General features: G+C 42.9%; 1 protein-coding gene across 2 annotated transcripts; it reads right to left on the bottom strand.

The window, feature by feature from the left end:
- Positions 1–9,571: 9,571 nt before the first annotated feature.
- FNTA (farnesyltransferase, CAAX box, subunit alpha) lies at positions 9,572–20,800 on the bottom strand. 2 transcript variants are annotated; one of them, XM_075739278.1, is made up of 9 exons: positions 20,613–20,800; positions 19,791–19,876; positions 19,090–19,204; positions 18,148–18,252; positions 17,291–17,417; positions 16,712–16,860; positions 14,793–14,855; positions 14,117–14,288; positions 9,572–12,596 (listed from the first exon to the last, which is right to left on the bottom strand). In XM_075739278.1, the coding sequence occupies exons 1-9, from the start codon at positions 20,783–20,785 to the stop codon at positions 12,468–12,470; spliced, it is 1,119 nt and encodes a 372-aa protein (XP_075595393.1). In that variant the 5' UTR covers positions 20,786–20,800; the 3' UTR covers positions 9,572–12,467. The 2 variants fall into 2 exon arrangements, with proteins under 2 accessions (XP_075595393.1, XP_075595394.1); XM_075739279.1 differs by lacking the exon at positions 20,613–20,800 and adding an exon at positions 20,109–20,480.
- Positions 20,801–21,778: the final 978 nt, after the last annotated feature.

Genomic DNA, 21,778 nt, shown 5'->3' with positions numbered 1-21,778 from the left:
GGAAGCGGCCAAGGTAACAGAGCCCGCCAGCGGCAAGGCAGCCGCCAGGACCAGTCTACCCCGCAGACACACGTTAATCAGCTTTTTATGTTAAAGGAGGGGAAGAGTGGCAGAGACCAGTGCGCATGCCCCGAACCGATTTTTCAGTCACTGATAACGTTACTCATGCTGCTAGCTTTGGGTAACGTCTCGCAGCGGGCTCCAGGGCAAGCATTGGATTGATTTCCTTCCTTTGACCCTTCCCCCTTTGTCAGGCCTACAGAGTACTGCTGCCAGAGGTGTCCTCCAGTCAGGCTCCAGCTCAGTGAGGAGGAGGCCCCACGTGCTGTGTGTCATCACGCTCCAGACAAGTGTCTCCGTCTCTCCACAACATGAGAACTTTTCATCCCGTCATGGTTGCTTCCTGCCCTGTCATGAAAGTACGCTAGTCTTGAGTGAAAAACCTGCAGCATGGCTGCATTCATTCCCTGGTTCAGATGTACAGCGTACATACATTAAGCGTCTTGATTCTGTGCTGCCTTTCTTACTGTGACTTCCTGACCTTCCCCCTGGTTTCATCCTGAATAGCACCATCTCCGTCACCTTCTCTGTCCATGCTACTCCTACCTGCCTTCACTTTCCTCTGAGTTTTCATCTCCTACCCAGCTCATAGCATTCCTCCATCTCTTACCTCTGCCAGTCCCACACCTCCATCTTCTCCATCATCTTACGCCACAGCTTCCGTATGTCTGCCGCAGCCCTGCAATTCTTGTACATTAACATTGGTGAATTACCTCCTTATTAGTCAGTTTCAAAGGCCATGAGGGCACACACACCACAGAAGCCTGAGCATCAAGCTGCAGTGAAAGGCAGGAATAACAGTGTTGAAAGGAGGAAGCACTAACCTCATTCCTTGCACCACCTCCCTCCTGTGTCAATTGTGTTATATAGCCTCTGCTTCTCCTCCTTTTGTGCATGTGCACACTTCTGACCCTTGTAATCTGGCCACCTGCTTCACTTCCATCTTTCCCTTGGCCGCATGCAGTCTCATTAAAGACAGTGACTAATGAGAGGGTAACCTGGATCCAGTCTGTCTAAAAGTCCAGTGGATTGTGGGCATTTTCACTGGAAGCAAGCAATACCTGGGTGTAAGCTGTAAGGAAATGGGGTCATTTTGACTGATCGGAACCCCTTCTGAAAGCAGAGGAAGAGTCAGTGACCATGCAAAGAGTTTGCAAGAAACATACCATAGATGGCAAGAAACTGAAATCTGCAACTGTTATAAAACTCACTACCAAACCATGAAAGTGGTATCTCTGAGATAGTTCTGGAGGTGAAGCTGTGCCTGTCTTGCCAGCATTTCACAGTAACAGTGCACAGAGTGGGGCGGTGGGTCATGTGCGTCCTACTACTTCATTTTAGCACCAGCATTTTTAAATGCAAATGGCAATTGTCTCACCCAGATGCAAAATACAGACCATCAGGTGCTCTCGGCTGATGCTACCTTTCAGTCCTTAGAAGAGCGAGCTATCTTGCAAGCTGGTAATTCAGCTGGCTAGCAATATCTTGCCTCTGCGAGGCTGTTGTTCCCTCTGTACGTAACTCTGCCTCACTCTGAGCACTACAATGCTGTGTTGGCCTGTGCTCAGTTTTATCCTATTCCTGGCAGAGTGGCCTCCCACAGGAGCTTCTCCCCATGCATCTGATAAAACACAGACTGCAACCCAGGCATTTCACTGGGATCTGGAAGATTCAGTCTTTGGTCATGGAAGACCTTGATCTAATCATCTTGTCTCTCCACGCTTCAGTTGCAAAGTGGTTTAATAACCTTTCCTGCATCTATTAAGTGTTATTGACATAGATATCCCCTAAGTGCACATGGTCTGGCACATGCTGATGAGCCCCTCAGCACACGACTTTTCTGAAACACCTCTGGTGCCTGTGGCAGCCAAGCAGAATTCTGCAGCCTCTTCTCCATCTTTGTAGGCTCGAGTCCAAAATTAAAACTGTAATCTTGTTATTGTATACTGTTTTCTTGCCTTCAGGCTGGTATCTATACCCAATGAGACAGTACAGATAAAAGCCTTGGTACTTTTGGAAAGACATTAAGATACGCCTGTATGTGCAATAGTATGTAAAATGCACCTGCATTATATCCTTCAGTGTGAATTTTGCTGATTATCTCCTCTGCAAATACAGCAAATACTGCATATGTAAGACACCCAGGCTCCCAGAGATGAACATGTGGCAACTCCAGCTGAGTGTGGAAAGAGATGCATAACAGAATTTGAAGGTCCTTTAGAAGGTGATGGCCACCAGTAGGAAATAATCTTATCTTCTTAGCATTAACTTGATAATAACCTATACTGTCCTTGTTTTGAACAATATTGTTTCTCAAACCCACATGCTATTATTCCACAGACAGAATAAGAAAGAAAGATTTTAGTGAGGTTTATCTGGTGTGGATGGATCCTTCTGTCCCTAAGGCAAGAGCCTGCCATTATCAGGTTTCCCATTCTTTCTCTCCCATGCATCAGAATAATCCATAGGTGAGACTTCCCATAAAGCCATGAGGAAAAAAATTTCAACATTGGTATTTTCCTTATGGGTAAATGCAAGCTGAGAAATGAAAATTTACTTACCCAAGGTCAGAGCCAGGCAAGGGATTAGAGACCCAGATCTCATAGCTAATTAGGCCATTGCATAAGCCACAGTGAGAAGCAGAAAAAAATCATGAATTTTCCCAACATGAAATCATAATATGATAAAGCTTGTGTCTGGAAGTAATAAGATCCTCTGAAACAGGGAAGAGATGCTTCTGTGGCCTTGTGCAGTTCCTCTCCCTGCCACTGCAAAAGGTTTCAGTGTCAGGAGCGGAGCAGGACAAGTTTGGATACTAAACTGAATAGTGACATCCTAGAGCAGAGCTCAGCTCCTGATCAGTATAACCATTACGTTAGGAGCCACTTAGTCCATTAATCTCCTTTAAATCTTTCACCCCTTTGTGGGCTACTGAAAGCCTACTGAAATAGTGTTTCAGTGCTATCCCCACCAGGCTTCATCCATTTGAGGATGTGATCTCTGCTTCACTTTGCTCGGACTTGTCGTTACCAAGGTTGGGCACCCCGCTGCATGTAACACTAGCTCCTTGTCAGTTTGATGGTTTGGCTTTGTGCTTGGAGGTAAGGTATGCTGTCACCACAGTGGTATAAAACTTACATAAATCAGTTGCTTGATCAGTCCTGCAAATATTAAATTTGTACATTGGTACACATCATGGCTTCCCACTACGCTTTCTTTTCTAACTGCTGATTTTCTGCTTCCTCTTGCTTAATAGTCATTCAGCCTGAAATAGAGCTGCTTTCTGTCTGTGTGCAGTGTGATCTGTAAAGAAAGCTTTTAAAATCCAACAAGGGAAAGACAGTCTTGCTGCTTTCTAATTTGTAAGGAAAGAACTTTGCATACTTACCTTCATCTGTTTTGTTTTGGGGTATGCATTCTGCCATGATAACAGACCAGAAAACACAAAGGCTCTGGGATTCCTACGACTGGATGCTGGATAGGAAATGTTATTTCCACATACTTTGTACGAACTGAATCTTTCCATGGTCCCAGATGTCTCGCAATCCAACTCAAAGTGTCCAAAGCACTGAGGAAGTGATGTAGGTTTAGAATATATGTTAGGAAGAAATTCTTTACTGTGAGGGTGGTGAGTCACTGGAACAGGTTGCCCAGAGAGGTTGTGGATGCCCCATCCCTGGAAGTGTTTAAGGCCAGGTTGGATGGGGCTTTGGGCAACCTGGTCTAGTGGAGGATGTCCCTGCCCATGGCAGGGGGTTGGAATTAGATGATCTTTAAGATCCCTTCCAACCCAAACCATTCTATGATTCTATGATTCTAAGACACCAGCTGTTGATGAAAAGTTGTTGATTAAAAAGTTGCTTCATCTCTTTCTCTCCTACTTTTCTGGCCTAACCTTTATGAAGAATTTGAGCCAAAATAAACACTGAAAATTCATCAAATCATTCTGTCCTCTTACAAAAATATTCCAGACTCACCACATACCCTTGTAATTGCATGGTTCCAGTAGGCACACTATTCTTACAGTACCTAAAGTCACAGTGTGCTAGGAAATAGAAACAGCTTTTCAAAATTCTCCACATTCCAGCTCTGCTCTCTGTCAGAGGAGGACAAAGGAAAAAGAATTTATACTTTCTTTAAATGATTAATATTGTTCCTTTGGATATTACTGCTGAACCAACCCATATTCTTCTACTGGATAACCACAATTGTTGCTGGTTTTATCCATTCTGTGTGAACAGAACTGAAACTCAGTATCCCAAGCACTGTTCCAGCAAGGAAGAGATATCAGTGATGTATCCTGTTTACTTATAAAGCCCTGTTTCTGCAAGCAGGAGGAAGCAAATAAAAGAGTATCTGCTCATCACTGTAGACACTCCTTTGCTGCTTAGATATATTTTATGCACGTTTCTCAGGACCATGCTACAATACTGGTTCAGGCTATGGTTTTGACTACCCTGTTTTTTTCTGCCCTTCTCTTCTGTCCCCACCCTCTTTCAAAACAATACCCACACTTAGGCAGGTTCCCTATGAATTCAAATCACTGAGTGACCCTATCTGACCTTTTTCAGTACTGCTCTCTGCGTGTTCTTAGAGTGGATGCTGCCATCTGATACAGCAGACAAGCTTTTCTTTGTAAAGCATAGTGGTTAAGCTTTGGATCTATATGGCTCTATTTCAGTAAAATTTAAGTGCTATCTTATGCCTAGACCTCTCAACTCACCCGCTGGGATCATGTGATGGGTGGAATGCTATGATGAGGTGGTACAATGGAGTCACGTACCCTCAGCTCCACAACTGGCCCAAGACTGGCCCAAGGCAGGGGACCTTCATGCCTAGGTCCTTTTCCATGAGGGCCTTTGTTAGCAAAGGGGGTCTCTAAAAGTCACTGCAAAATCTCATCAACTCCAGCACTACCCATGCTAAGCGTAGCATGGCAAAGCACAGGAAAGCGTTGCCCTGCACTACTTGTATCTGCTGGGAGCTGAGAAACGGAAAGCAGGTGAAACTCCTGTGGTGACAAAGAGCCTGCTAGCATTTGTTGGAGTGTGTGTGTGTGTGTCATCTCTGTGTACACCAGGCATTTTCAAACATATGAGGACATGTGGTTTCTGCTGTAAAAAGCCCATGCTGTAAAGTGACAGCTGAAAGCTGACTGCATGGGATATAAAGCCCAGGGGATGAAGGTCATGTCCTGGGCATGGCTGCTGAGTAGCAATCCTGCAGTAAAATGGGTTATATCTCATCTTTCCCTTCCTCTTCTCTATATATACATTTTAGACTGCATAGCTCAGACAAGCACAGAGCTACCGATGTATTAGCAATTAAAAAAAGAAATGAGAAAGTCAATACAGACTAACCTGGAGGGAAGCCACTGCTCCTACTGCAAATGCACAGAACTGCTGGGAGTGCTAGGTGGCTCTGCCTGGTTGAGCAGCAGGCATCCCTCCTGAAATAATTTGCTGTAATATTTTTAGCTGTTGTTAGTGATGCATGAGTAGTGATTTTGGATTGCCCCGGACCCACTCATCCCTCATCTTCCCCTTCCTTCTGCAATGACACAAGAGAAAATTTCAGCTCCAAGAGGGACCTGGCTATGCCTGGGATACTGCTAGTGACAAGGGGAACTCTCCCAGCTTTTGGGACGTTGACCAGATGTCCCCTTCTAACAGAAAATTAGATCTTGCCTAAAACAAATCTCTCTCATACAGTTTCCCTCTGAATGTTGGAAGCCAGGCAGTTTTCTATTCTCAGTTTGGGAGTTTGTACTTTTTAAGGTAGAGAATGATCAACAATGACATTTGAAAATGACATTTATAAAAACAGATGTTTCTAGGTTTCATTTTCCCATTTAAAATACTAAACACTCTCTCCTTTCAGTGTAGCCTTCAGCTGAGCTGAGGCACTTTGTAGAAAGGACCTCTAAAACAACTCAACAAGGTGGTTTGCACTACCACTCCACTGATAGCAGAGTGCTGGCACAGTGCTGCGAAGGGTTGTATGCTTGGGAGCCCCCCACGCCGGCCATGCAGCTGGGCTGTGCGTACCTGCAAATTGTCATTTTGGCTCATTTTGCAGCAGAGAAAATGTCAGTGCAAGAAGCAGCCAGCAGAGCCAGTAAGCACCATATGCTATGATGTACAGAGAGAGCATGTTCTCACTGTCCTCTAGTAAAACCAGGAATAAAACTCACATTTATGGTGTGGCTGGAAGCTAGAGCAGGGACAGATGTGCCTAAGCACATTGGCTGTGAAAAGGGAAGAAGGTTATCTACCTACCACCTTCTTGTTCTGGTGACAGGCTTTGGCAGAAGGTGAAGGACAAGGGATGCACATCAACAATACAAAACCAGCTCCCTTTTCCTTTTCTTTTCCACCTTCCAAAGCTTCTTGGTAGCAGCACAAGCATTTTTTCAGCTGTTCTTAGGTCTGTTGGGGAGATAACTTGATCAACAGATAGGACATATCAGGAAACCACTGAAGTAATTGACCAACTACACCTACACAAAGCAAACCAAACCCAACAGGATGAGAAGCCCAAGCACAGCAAGACCTCTTCTGCAGTGGCAAGATCGTTGCTCATGAGCAGTACTGATATGGCAGCATTACACCTGTCACCTGACCATTTCAGATAAGGGCAGGGGTACCACAGCTAGCATTGTACCCGCAGGAGGGGTAATGGTAGCATGTCCTGGCAGCTCAATGCATACACACATAGGAAGCAGCTGCACCTGAGTAGCCCTGAGTGCTCAAGGTGGCTTGGCTAAAGTCACACATGGCTTATCTTCATTCACTTAAAATCCCTGCGCTGTGGTGACAACCCACAAGACTCAGTTTTGACAATCCAGTGGATGAGGAAGAGGTCTGTCTTTGCCCTTCTTCACCCAAGTCTTCAGTCCTGATTCCCGATGAGCAATGCAACCACTTTTGGACCTGCAACAGCACACTTGATTTCCTCAATTAGGCCCAGGTCCTCCCCTTGACTTCCAGGAAGCAGGAGCAAGTCCTCTTGTCCTTCAACATGCATTCACAGAAATAGCCAGCAACAGCCAGCACTTCATTACAGAGGGACCAGAGAAACTTACTGTAACAAGGCTGGCTTTAGGGGACCAAAACTTCCCAGCTGTGAAGGTGCATGAGTGTAGGCACATCTCCAATAGGTGTAAACTGGCTGCAAAACCCATGCTCTGATCGGACAGGTTTAATCACACGGTTATTTTAGAACACCAGGACTCAACAGAGTCCAGATCTGGTACAAGGTGACCAGTGTCAGAGGACACCATTTCAGTTAATGAAAAATTGCTCTCTAATTAACACCAACAATTTTTAGTGAAGATGACCGTTTGGCCCCTCCCAGGATACTTGTGCTTGAGCCCTCTGTAGTGCTATTTATTGACTTACCAAGCAGCTGCTTGTCCACGTTTAATTAGCAGGTGTGAAATTAGTGATGTTGCACAGAGAAAGAGTTGTCCTAGTTAACACTGCTTGCCTGCACATAGCCAACATCTGTGAACTCGGGGTGAATTTCATGTTGCCATCTAGCAATTAACATCCACTTTCCCTGCTGCTGTGCAGCAGAAAAATGATACAGCAAGGATTTTAATTACCCAAGACTGAAATCTTGGATAGGCTTATATCACATGGCTTCTTGAGGAACAGTGATGGGTGACACGCGTAATGGAGCCCAGAGTCCTAGCCCCAAGGAGCTTACCTACGGCAGCTGATGTAGACATCTAGATGTCCTGAGGTAGAGTTCCTAGCTAACTCTGGTGAAGGTTCTGTTAGCTCTTCTTGCCAAGTACTTATAGAAACCTAAAGTGCATGCACCCTCCATTTTGGCAGTCTCGTCCTCAATGTTCACATGCAGACATTTGTGTTTGTCTTTACATACTATAATGCTTTTTTTTTTCTTCTACTTTTTTCCCTTTTCTGCAAATTCAGGGCCCACCCTAGCAGCAGAGAGTAAGATATTCTTTTCACATCAGGCCCAGGGAGGCCCAGAACCTGCAAATATGTTCCTCTCAACAGTGTCAACAGCATCATTTCTAGTCCAGGAACAGGCTCCTAGTTTTCATACAGTTTTGTGTCTGAAGGGTGTATGTCCTTAAGCCAAGCGATTCATTAAGATCAAAGGATGCTAAGAGCAGAGAAGGGATGAATAGAGAAAACAACCACGTCACTTTTACACTGTGACTTCTGTTAGGTACAGATCATCCCTATTTGAATGCTTAAGCATTAGATAAGCTAATGATTGTTTAGAGATTTCTATTCTGATTTCATCCATTGTTTACCTGTATTGAGTGTACTAACGTAGATGTACACACAGTACATTAAAAGGGCAATGTTATTCATTACCAGAATTATACAGACCAGTCCAGACTGCCAGGGATTCCGGAAAGGACCTTGTAATAGGACAAAAATAATGTAGTTTTTACATTCAAATGCAATTTTTTTTACCCTATGCCTTTAGAATATATTGTACCAAAAGCCTGACAGTACAGCCTTAAAGGGAAAGCAAATGTTTTGAACTTGATATTTAAATAAAGTTATATTACAAGAAAAACTAAACATTGAAGGATATTTGACACCTGTGGACTAAAAATAAATTGCCATATTGCCACATTAACAGGCTTACCAAAACTCAGCCAAACATCATCTTACCCAAGTTTCCCAAATCAATCTGCCTTAAATAGAAGATACGCTAGGGAAACTTGGTACCTACCCAAAAGCCACAGTGGTAATCAGTGGTGATCACCAACTAAAACCAGACTTGGAATAGAAAGAGCAAAGCGCCCCACAATGCCAGTCATGTGCAGAAGGCACTGATGTTCAGAAAAGGGCACGAGCTAGGCTGAAGAGCGTTTTTCACATTATTGCGTCCACCATGCCATTATCTGGGACAACACCTGAGACATGTGCCTCAAGGTGCTAGTAAAGATATTTTTCTCTCCATTTGCTTGCACAAGGCAAGAAAACCACACCTGCAGTGTCTCCTCTGCCTGTTTTGAACTTGCACATAGGCAAGTCCACCAGCATTTGTGAAGCCTTTGTGTAAGCCCGTAAGGGATGGCTCCACACTATCACTTAATGTTGTTCTCTTATCCCTTTGTTCTAAAAACGACAGGAGCATTTTGTGCTCTTGTAGGGGTCCATCTCTCCAGAAGCCACTTGTTGCCACTGCACTGCATGAATTGCCTGCTAGCACTTGGGCAGAAGTACTTCACGTGGTGGGAGTGATTAGAAACCTCACTGCTTCCCTGCTGGAGGGTACTGCTCCCACACCAGGTCCAGCTCAACAGCACGCTCCTAATCTGCCTCAGCACAGCAACCGATAGAAACATTTTGTGCTAGTGGAGATGTTTTTGTCCTGAATAGATTAGGAAAGACTCGCACGCTGTTTTTGCAGCCAAGTTGCAGACACAATAAAGTGGAAGTCAGTAACAGCTTAGACAGACAGACACAGCTAGACCAAGGCAAGAACATCAGCCTCTGATGAAAGCAGGCAAAGGAAATTATTTCACGTGCTTTAATAATTCTCCGTACTCCACTGAATGTTCCAATTACAATGATTTACAAGGACAGTTGTACCAATACAGTTTTCCATTTAGACACAGCTCTTCAGTAATAAAATTGTACATGAGAGTCACATCACTAGACACAATCAGTAACAACAGTAGATTTTCTTGTACAGATGAACCCTTAGGAGAAATCAGTTTGCTGTTTACCCTGACCACAGGTAGTCAGTACCAATGCCTACATGTTAAAGTCATCTAACACTTCCTACTGTAAGATCCTTCTCTCTACAGCTCATACATTTTGTCAAGTTCCTACTTCCATGAGAAAGATTCTGTCTCAGACACATTTTTAGAATAAAGGCTGGGTAGTTGCAGTTGAAACCTGGCTGGGCAGCTCTGACAGCTCAGTATTTCTGAGTACGGCTAACTACCACAAAACTGAGGTGCCTTTTGAACAGAATTTTGGAGCTTCCTTGCAATCCAAATAACAGTAAACAAACATTTGACAGAAAAAACCAAACATTTCTGTTAAAGCATAATGATCTTTTTTCTTTAACTGGACTTCAGTCTCCAGCATGGTTCCTTCTTAGGATTTGTACGATTTTTTGGTCACACATTTGTTTTATGTGAGAAGAGATACTGTTCTGTTACAGTACGTATCTGGTTATTCCTTCATTGGTAAACTTAGCTCAGAAGTGGCATTATCTTTGCAAGTATCACTATGCATGTATAACCAGTATAAAACAGATTAACACTGTCCATAGACGACTCTCTACCGATTACTTCTAGACATAATTTTTAAGCATGAGAAGGCCATAGGCTGACCATACCATAAGAAAATAAGAGTCTTGTCAGAAGATCCTACCATTCTTGACACAGAATAGGGCTAAATCTATGATCTTTTCTCAGACTGTGACTAAGAGGTCACATGTGAAAATACATTGTCCCAGTGGACACTGTTTATCATGTTACCTTGGGATGAGTTATTTTCTCTGAAATTCATGCCAGCGTCTATGAAGAATACTCTGCCTTATTTCAAGCGCCCTCTGATTTCTGTTTATGAAAGATATCAGAACACAGTAACACCATATGCAGAGGCAAAATTCTGTTCCCTCTTCACTTATGATGTTTATCTTAAGGATTGCATTTGTCTGTGGTATCCCTCTGAGCTTTCTTAACTGGTAGTGGCAAATATATTACTTTGTCCTGACAACCCTGAACATCCTGTCTAATCAGTACTCTGTATTTAGTGTAGTTTCACTTAGGAACAATTCATGGGGGTAGAAACATAGACTTTTTATTCTATGCTGAAACTTCAACTGTGGTAAAAAAAACACCAAAAAAAAAAAGCACAAAAAAGGCACCAGAAAAAAAAAAAAAGAAGCAGGTAACAAGTCTCCAAAAGTTTGAAGTTCATGTCCATTTTAAATGTTCTGTAAAATGTCACTGAAAAATGTTTTCTCTACTGCTGGGAAAGTGGCAAAAACATTAAAAAAATTTACATGGCTTTCATATATTAATTCAACTCCCCGTGAGTTGTTTTTTAAATTTAAAAACGTATTATTAAATTTAAATACGTATTTAACGTATTTCAAGTGTTTAAAATTACAGCAGCAGCTTTTAATGGTCAATATCAGAAAGACTGTTCCTATTATGGAATAAATACTAGTATTTATTTGATCCCTTTATGATCATCTCCAGAAAATATTTCCTATCAGACAAGCAGTCTATGCTAAGAACACAGTTTACAATAGCCATTTACTGAAAGCAGGGCAGATGCAGCAGTTTTCTTGTAAAGGTATTCACATCCTTTGCAGTTCTGTACTGCAGATGCTTTCTATCCTTCACAAAGGGGAGGAAAAAATACTTCTTGGATGAATATATGCATGGAAAAGATATGAAAAGCCTATAGGAGCAACAAGGTCAAGACATTTAATGCAAATAGGTCCCAAATAAAACCATTCCTTCCCTTCCGGTTCAGTGAAGATACCTAACATAACCAGTTAGTTGTAATCTCTTCTGACCTATGACTTCAATTTGGTCTGGTTATAAATGGTAAAGAAAAAAAACAGACCAACAGATTTTCAGCTGTCTGAACAGAATTCCAAGAAAAAACTTGCAAATCTTCTATTGTCCTCAAAACGTTTTTCCTGACTGCGCAGATAAGAATTCAAGGCTCCAGTGAATACCCTGAGTATCTTGAAGGTTTCTGGGATGAGAATACTCCAGTGCAAAAGACACCTCAGTGCAATAGAATCCAATATCCTTAAAAGGGGATATTTTATGTTTATCTCTATTAGCATCTGAGAAGAACAGACTATGCACATCTACAGTCCAAAACAAAACACATTAAAAAAATTTCAGACAAATGCTTTAAGTTATCTGGTTTTAGTATGAAATGACACTTGGTATTAGCTGCATGCAATACCATGTGCTGTCAGTGAGGCAAATTGCTCCCACACGAGGCAACAACTGCAGTGCCTGCTTGCACTAATCCGACATAGGTAACTTCATATCAAGTTATCTGCAGTCATTACTGTCATGTGACTGTGTTAGGAACTGTGAGTGGATAAACCAGGGCATGAGAAATTTGTTTAGTACCTTATAAATAGTAGGTATAGCTTTATGTATTTATTTCCGTATTAATACGGAAAAAACCCTTTAGTTGGTACATTTCAATAATTAAGTCTTAATATATTTCTTGACTGCACCTAGACTATCACCAGTAGCAGCAGCAACCCAAGACTATAGAGCATTCCGCACTCCTCTTTCATTGCAATAGCTCTTCACCAGGGGAATAATAACTACACTGAATTTTAAACTAGTTGATGACCCTACTTACTACTGCTTTAGAAGAGCTTGAGAACTTAACACTGTTTTCTTCCATGTTCGGTTACTGCTGCTTGTCTGTCACAGTGCTCTGTTCAGTGCCTGAGCTGTGCTTGTTCTTAAGGGACCTTCCAATGTATCTCCAGTATTCCTTTCGGATGGTGTCTTTTTCTTTAGCCAGAATTTCACACAACTATAAAAGAAAATTGAGAGATTGGAGCATTATATCAAAAGCTTATGGAATTGTTAATTATTTTTATAAAATGCATGCAATATATGGTTCAGCCAGTATTAGAAACACCTTTCTTAGCAACATTTGTTTCATTCACCAGATTTGCAACTGTTCAATGACCTCAAACTGGTATCAACACCAGTTGGTAGTCAACCAACCTGACACTGCACAAAAACCTCTCCAGTCCTGTTTCAGTTGCAACTGCTTCCCTGTGACTCCTTTCATGCCTACCACTCATCACCTACCTCAGCCTATTCAGCCTGTAGTATACTCTAGTATACATGTGATTTCCTGACAAGCTTGTTTGTCTTTCAGTGATCTAGTAAGCTGCAAACCACTTCATTCAAAACAGTGGGGGAACATCCGGCTCTTCAACCTCTAGTACTCTCAACAGACTGACAGGAGATATTTTGTTCATGTTTTTGCTCTTAGCAGACAGCCACAAAAGGATTCTCCATACAAGTCAGTAACCCTCTCTCACAACATGTTAGAGCTGGTGCTATACAGATACTTCTACATGTTCTGATTTTTGATTTATTTTTACCTAGGTGAGCAGTGAGGCACAGCAGAAGGCAGCCCTATTCACAGGACATGCTGTGTAAAATTTACATGGTATGAGCACTCTCTACACATGTTCTAGCCAATTCCCTTTTATTATGCAGATGACGTTGCCTTACTCAGTGAACCAGAGTTGAGAAATAGGAGCTTTGATACCTAAATAGATGAAGAAGTCAAACTCAGTGAAACAGTATAAAGGGACATGAATCTGGGAGGTACAACTGCACTTATTTACACTCTGGTCCTGGAACACAACAAAGGAAAAATGTTGAGAAAGAATGATGCTGGAACACAGAGACTTCACAGAACTGCAGCTCTAATTACACTGAATTCCAGTCTGTCCCACAGTGAATGAAAAGTGTTCTTGTAAAAACTATACTGCAAATGACATCAAGGAGTTCCCAAAATATGAAGCACAGGGAGATACACAACACTCCTAGAAGTCATTTATTCTCTGTAGGAAATGTTCCTTACTGATGTCCCCAGGGCCTGCTGCCCTTTCAGCTAATTCTGCCAGCTTTCTTAGAAAGAGCTAAGAAGTGCAAAGGGAGCTTGAGATTCTGTTTAGACTCAGATACTCTGAGACAAGATTCTACAGAGAAGAAAGTTCACGCTAACAAGTTAGAATAGGAAACTCCTCAATTGTTCAAACATCTCCTTTCTCCTGCAGGCAATATTACAAGCCTTCCCTTACTACCAGATGAAGAAAACTTACAGTGATTTTTTAACTGGCAAGTTATTTATCAATAAATTCATGAGACCCTTGTGATTATCTGGCTTTCATGTTCAACTCTTCATAGAGGTCCTGTGATAACCAAGTAACCTGTTCTATTTACAAAAATCAATCCCATTTTGTAAGGATATAAAACAAGAGAGCAACAGATGTCATCCCTAAGAAGCAAACCCAAGCTCTCAAAATGTACCTCCAATGCCTTGTTTAGTGTTTCCTCCTTGTTATCACACTGGTTTTCGAGCATATCTTCATATATGTCCACAAGAAAGGCAATCAGATAGGGTGAACTGTGGCTGGGCTGCAAATTCAACAGTTGCTCTAACAGATTTGGATACTTAGAAAGACCACGATCCTGTAGAATCCTAGAACAGAGGTTAATAGACTTGAAACATAATGCTGGGATATCTGGTGTGAAGAATTACATTTTTGTTACGACTCCTTTATTTGGAGATCTGTTTTGAAATAAGGTGCAAATACAAGTAAGGCAGAAAATAAGTAGCATGCAGCAGTAATACAGCTTCATGTTCTACTAAGCTAGTATAGTTATGCTCAACTGAACAGAAATTAGACTGAAAGTATGCTCATTACTTCCTACTCTATGCTCTTGAACCCAGTAATATGACAGGTAAAGTTTTTAAAAGCATCAGAAGTACCAGCAATCCTCCCACAAGAACTACAGGGCCAGAAACTTAGTGGAAAGTTACAGAGAAATCAGGTTAATATATTAACCCTTTGTGGAGGTTTTTCCCTGCCCGCTTAAGCACACAACACTAGAATGAACAGCAACAAGCTCTTTCCAGTTAGGAGCTAGGCATAAGACACTTTCCACAGATATTTTCTTTGCCCCAGAGAGGAGGATGCCTCACCCTTTTAAATAGTTCCAAGCACTCTCATTATGTGGCACTGCTGTGATCATCTTAAGAGTGTACCTGCGAGAAAAAAGGTAACAGGTCATGAATGCATCCACTAACAACAGTTAGAAACTACCTGAATGTGCTGCTCCCAAATACATCCCTCTAGTCTGTATTTTAGAATTTCGCAGATCATCTCAGCTGGGACATAGATCACCGCCTCAGAGAGGCAGACATCGTGAGAACTGTTTTAAATTCTGAAGTGTTCCATTTGCTGCTTTGCATACAATAATGAAACAGTTCTCAAAATTATGAGCAATAACACTAAGGAACAACATGATATACTCTCTTGATGCTCAGAAATGGCAAGGCGCTGAAAAGGGCTAGAGTAATTGAAGCCCAGGGTAAGCTACGTTAATATGACTGCACGTGGTATGTTCCATACCTATTTGCAGAACTATTTTCATGAGGCTGCGCTTCAGCAAACCCACAGAAAGGCAGAGCTTGGGCTTTCAGCTAACGCAGCCTTCTGCAGCAGTTCTTTTAAAGTAGCAATTAGGTAGCAACAGGAGGCATCTGCCATACAGTTGCAAAGTCACATTTCATTTTCACAAAACATACTTTATCTTCTGCCCTTCACCAGCATAACCAGACATTCAGCTGATTTTCAGACAGAGCAGATGCTGATAAAAAATTCTGTAAGTAGTACTGAAAAAAAACAACCCAACCAACCCAAAACCTTTTTTAACCTTCTGTAGTCACTATGACAAAGATCAAGTTTATCAAGCAACAAGCAGCCCAACTAGAGTTCTACACTGACATCTGGGAAGTTTTAACCTTAGACAGTCTGATTCTTAAGATGGTACCCAATTATCCTGAACATAGCACCATGTATAAACAGATCAAAGGAAGATGTCAGATCTAACCTCTGGAGACAAAAGGCTGGAAATATCCAAGCGTGACTCATGGAAATGGTTCAGATGTATTAATCTGCGGAAAATTATGAACTGGAACAGAAGTACAACTTACAGCAGTTTCCAAAGAAAACCATGAAACATGGTAGGGGCTGGGATCCTCTATGAACAATGTGCCAATGGACCTATTCAGAGACTCAGTCTTTCTTCTGAAGAATAACTCCAAAAAATTGTAGTACCTTCTTTTCATTGCTGCTTCGCTTTAGACAAACATCTTCTAAACATCAACCCTGAGCAGCAGTTTGACATGTGAAAATGATACAAGGAAGCTTCCCTTACCACCATCAGTAGTAAAGTAAGTGGCTAGAAGCCCAGTCTGTCTTCAGTTACAAACATACCATTTCAAAACAGTTTCCAAAGCTCATTTTCCTCAAAACTACCAAACTCACACAGGTAGTTGTCTTTGTGCTGACCACATACCCCTGAAAGCTACTTTCTTTTTCCAGCTGCATCAAATTCCTTACAAAAAGCAATTCCTCTTCCTACAATCCATGCCCATCTTATCTTTAAATCATTGTGGCTACTGTACTACTAAAAAAGCAGTTCAGCACAACACTGGGAGTGTCTCTCCTTCCAAGCTTTCTAGGAGTAGGATGTAAGATACTAATTAACAGCACAACTTATGTGGTTCCAGTGTCACAGATTTTCTGCAGGTTGTTCCACTACAGCTAGTAGACTATGAAAGGCTAAGTTTTATTTGCACAAAAAACAACAGGGCAGGAAGACAGACTCACGAGAACAGCTTGCCCAAGGTAAGCATAGCTTGTTTCAGTACTACTCAACAAGTCAGTGGTACTGAATACATCCATATATGCACTAACACTTGATCTGCTACCCATGACAGTGAGCCCAAAACCTGCATTAAAACCAGGAAAGACAAGCCCACAGGGACTGTCAAAGTATTCATTTGGTTTCATGTAATGGAGAATGCTTAATGTGACCATGAACAGCATTACTAACTGGACTTCTCTGTCTAGGACTGCTGGATCATCATAGCCAGTGGTGTTGAAAATTACGAAGTGTCGTTGGTTCCAAACAGAGTTGTTTCTCACATCTTCCCTCAAAAGCTGGTCTACGTATTCCAGTTCATCGTCCCATAATTTGAACTCCTATGGAAAAGGAAGGAAGAGACAATATCACAATCAAAAGGGTTTACTTTTTAAAATATATTCTCCTTGCTCCTAAGTTCTCTGAACATTAGATACAGAGACTTTTTTTAAAGAAAGCAACATGAAGTTCAAAGAAAAAGAAGGAAGGGTGCACTAAGAACACGCTACGCTGTTCAGTTGCACACAATGATATTAGCTCATAGTTAAATTCACACACATAACAGCAAACAGCCAACAATAGACCTTTTTGAACTCAATTCCTATAAGGCAAGTTTATAGCTAACCTCTACCACGCATTAAAATGCAATTGTTTTTCCCCCTTCAGCCTTAAGAAACAAGTGCCAAATGCAATTCAGATTGTATTTAAGAAGGAATACTCTACTACCTGAGCAGCTTATTTACTGAATCAAGAATTCCATGGATACAATACCTGAATAACCCATTGTCTGTGTTGCCACGCATGGTAATTTTTGGCATCTTGGTTAAGAATGTCAGCTATGAACTCAAGCTCTTGGGATGGATCCTGCAGCCACTCCACCAACACCCGTCTGTGATGCCTAATGACAAAGGAGGAAATTATTTTTAGAATGGTCTGAACGTTTTTTGTGAACATGTGGTCTGCATTAAAACTGCATATAGCAACTGTAATACTTAGGAAAAAAACCCACTTTGAAGTTAAATACTTCAAATTAAATATACATTTCACTTGGCTCTGAGAAATATATAATGTATACTTATATATAACAAATTTTAACTACACATACATATTGGCCAATTACCTCCTTTTAGACAACTTATGTTTACTTGAAGTAACATGTTTCCACTTTTAACACTCATGGCTAAAGTCTTCAGCAGAATAAAATTTTCTAGCACTACATAGTATCTCTAGCAATAACAACGCCGCTGTTTTGCTTATTCCCATTCACTTGGGAAAAAAACAACAACAGTTAAGCAAACTCCAAGAGCCAATAAAAGAAAAAAATACTATTTTCTATTTGTCCTTTTGTTTGCCTTTTCATGAGTCATTTTTTTGATCTGCCAGACTTATTTTGACAGTTTAAAAGTTGAAATTAAAACAAGATCTTTTTAACATGTCATAATCATATGTTTAGAAGAAACTGCTAGAGAGGACTTTGGCAGTGACACTGATGCAAGTCCATTTAACTCCTTCACTACTGTCACTGCAGTAGATGGAGGAAACACCTTTTAGGATCAATGATCACAACTTATTCTAGACAATTTACAAAACAAAAATTATCTGCCGAAGAACCGAAAACGTGATTTTACCAGACTTGGTAGTTCTTTGGTTGATCTTCAATGATAGCTGTAATATACTTAAGTTCCTCATGGAGATCCTTTCCCAAAGACTGCAGGAGGACTCTCCGGAAATGCCTGTATAAAAGTCAAGCATTTGAACACTGCAACAGGACTTTCCTAAAATTCACAGAGGAGAACACAGAAGAACTGTTCTTCTAATAGATACTGAGTCAAAAAGAATGCAAAAAACCTAACCCACGTATCCAGGTCTGTTAAAGGCAATTCAAACATTATCGAACAGCGGAGAACTGGAATACAACTGGTTACAACAGTATGTAATCTAAAATCACAGCAATCTTGTTTCAAATTAACCTCTGTCTACCCACACAAGTCTTATCATCATGGAAGCTATGACTTACATGCTTAAAATAATGTAAACTTTCTGATTTTATGCAAGTTAGTGGAATAAAGATGTACAAGAGGTACTTCTTAGCACTCATGAGTTAAAAGGTCCTACTCCGAATATGAAAAATTCACTGTTTATTCGTTACCTAACTGAACGTTAACCTGACAGATCCTCTGAAATGCACTATTTAGTAAGTATACAATTATTTAGCAGGCAGTAGCAGCTATCATGCTTTTATGCCTCTTCTTGAAATCAACTCGAGGGTATCTTCAGCATTTTGCCAAGGCCATGTTATCAGGTAAGTGATCTAATTTCAAACAGCAAAGTTCTTTTTTGTGGCTAATGCTGACCTTGCTTGATAATATCCTCAAAGCCAAATGAATGAAAACCACTGAATCAAAATGAGACACGGAAAATACTGAACAAAGGCTTTCTTCAGAGGCTCACTGGAAGTCTACACTGCTCTTCTGTGTAAACTCAACTAGTCATGCCCTGATCAGACTGACAAAGATATAAGAGGCTGGCAATCAAATGATGATAGAAATAATCCCAAGATTATCACTTACCATACTGTGTAGTTTGCAGCATTTAACTCAATGGCATCTGCTGTTAGCTTGAAAGCTCTTTCGCTTCTCTCATCCCGCTGCAGAACAGCCCGGAAGTAATCATAGACATCTCGAACTAAATAGATAACAGCATCTTATCCAAGGCTATGAGACAATGGCCTGATTGGGGTGTAAGGTTAATGATTCTTTGAAGTTACTGCCTATTTTGTGTACTTTAAAATGATAGCCACATATTGCTCTGACAGCACTGTTGATTGAAACCTCTAAATGATATTAGTATACTGAAAAGCTGCAAAAATAACTTAAAGATACAATGTCTGAATAATACCAAAACAATACTAAAAGTTCCTTGCTGCTTACTTACGCTATTTCCCCAGACACAGTAGCTTCACATGTCTTCCACTTGTGTGCTAGAAATGCCTTATTATGTCAACTAGACTGCTGTATTACCTCTTAAGCCATATGATTTTAAAATAAAACCTTGGCTACTAATATCTCAGATGGAGATTTGACTTCAGTGATGCTTGGTGAAAACAGCACACACAACCACCACAACATAATAAATATTAAATTACTTTCTTTGCAGTACTACTCTAGGAAAATATATTACTTAAAATGTGAAGTCTTGCTTTAACAACGTTAAGGGCAGATACAAACTTAACCACCTTAAGTTTTCAGTGCAGAATGTATTTAAAACTTACATTTTTCACTGTAGATGATCTGAACAACAGGATTTGGCCCATCATTTTGAGGGACAGGTTCAACATCTGCCCATTCCTTCCTGTCCCTGTAAATACATGTTTTCGGTTTTTTTCAATGCTTCTGAAAAGCACAAAATACCTCTCAAACCACAACACAAACAACTCTATGTCCAGCAAGTCATTCTTGTTCCCAGCGGTCATTATTATTGTCAGTGAGTTGCGTAACATAGGCCAGCATATAAACAAGGAGATATTGATATACGTAACGGCATCAATTGTAAGACAGTTGTAAGACAACCTGGGAGAGAAACCAATCACCTCGTCCTCAGACTGTCACAGCCGCATCGCTGTGACATGGGTTTGGGCGTATGCGACACCAGCGGCTTTCAGCGTCAGCGGGTACCCGCTTTTCACGGCTTTCCGCTCCTGGAGACGGGGGCGGCTGGGGGCGGTCACGCTGACCTCCCCCCTCACAGGCCGGGCGGGGCGGCGGGAGTCGCCCGGACTCTCCTCCTCCGCCCACTGAAGGTGCGTGGGCCGGCACCGAACAGCACCTAGCCAGTCCTCCCCTCCTCCCGTCCCAGCAGCAGGGGCGGCTGCCACGGCCCGCTACCGCCCTCCGGCCTCGGCTCCGCCACCCCGCGCCCACCGCCCCCGAGAGCCGCTTCCGGGGGGGCGCGCGCGCAACACGTCCCGACGCGACGCGACGCCACCGCCCTTGCGCCCGTGGGGGGGGGGGGGGGGAAGGAGGAGGAGTAAGGGGGGGGGAGAGGGAGGGAGCCCCGTCCCCGCCCCTCAGGGACTGTGCCGCCGCGGCCGTACCTGTAGAGCACGTAGCCGCCGTCCTCGCCCTCCTCCTCCTCCTCTTCCAGCAGCTGCCCGAAGCCGCCCTCCCGCTCGCTGCCGCCCTCCCCCTCCGGATGCAACTCTCCCGCCGCCGCAGTCCCCTCCGTCGCCATCACCCCGTTACCGCTTCCGGGACCTGGCGGAACCATAGAGGCCGGCACCGCGGCGGGGGCAGAGCGGCCGCGTGGTTCGCTATCGCCCCCCGCTGGCGCGGAGGGCGGTGGCGGCCGGGGCTGAGCGAGGCCCTGTCTGCCGCCGGGGACTGGCCGGGACGCGCCCGCCGGTGGCGCTGGGCCGGCAGCTAGGCGGGGCCGCTGCCATCTGCCCCCGGAGCTGTGGGCGGTAACGGCAGCGCCCAGGGGCCGCGCTGCGCCCCTGAGGAGCTGCAATCCACGAGTCCGCTAATTAACCGTCAGAAACGTACCGGGGGAGACGGCGGGAGGTTGGGCCGAGCCCGCGCCCCGGGGCTGGGGTTCTTCTCCGGTTTGCTCTTCCCCTTCCACCGCGCCCTGAGGAGATCTGCCGGCGTTGTGCCCTGACCAGCTCTCACTGGTCATTTGGGTGGCTGCTATCGACTGTGTTGTGCTTTATGCTTGGTTTTCACTCCTGTAAACTAAACTCTGAGACGCAAGAAGCGAAGGGAGGCATTTCTCATGCCAGCTGTAGCGTATTTCCCATGAGAACCCACCCTAACACCAATACGAGGGTTTGCAGGCACAAAGCCATGAGACCAACAGCACCGGACTGACACTGGGAAGGCAGGGGAAAACAGAGGCTCTGGGAAATGCTTCCCTGAGGTGGGAAGTTACAGAGCTGCAAATCGCAGGTCCGTGGCATTGCTTAAGGTACTGCAGGCAGGGTGAGCCGTGTTCCCTGCCCCGTGGAAACTCAGCAGCTGAACTTTCTGACAGGGCAATGCTGAGGAATGCTGGTCTCTGTAAAAGGTGGAATTAAAAGGGGCTTTGAAACAGCCACTTGTAACCAGTGGGTGAAATTGGGGAAGGCAGGAGATCCTCTAGTGATGTTGGTCAGTAGGATAAAGTAGCTGAGCTGAAGATAGTCACTAGGAAAAGCAGCTGCCCCAGTGTTACAGGTTCATAATGCGGGGCATGCTTAGGTGCTTTAGAGAGGGGAGGGTGAAG

Source organism: Balearica regulorum, chromosome Z (genome assembly GCF_011004875.1).
Source record: "Balearica regulorum gibbericeps isolate bBalReg1 chromosome Z, bBalReg1.pri, whole genome shotgun sequence".
Taxonomy (NCBI): domain Eukaryota; kingdom Metazoa; phylum Chordata; class Aves; order Gruiformes; family Gruidae; genus Balearica; species Balearica regulorum.
The sequence above is the reverse complement of the archived record's forward strand: the minus strand, read 5'-3'. Positions and strand labels throughout refer to the sequence as shown.

Coding starts and splice junctions, on each gene's coding strand:
- FNTA (XM_075739278.1), bottom strand. CDS start 20,785: ATGGTTCCGCCAGGTCCCGGAAGCGGTAACGGGGTGATGGCGACGGAG. Junction 19,205..19,790: donor GATCATCTACAGTGAAAAAT/GTAAGTTTTAAA, acceptor TTATCTATTTAG/TTCGAGATGTCTATGATTAC. Junction 16,861..17,290: donor ACAGACAATGGGTTATTCAG/GTATTGTATCCA, acceptor CCTTTTCCATAG/GAGTTCAAATTATGGGACGA.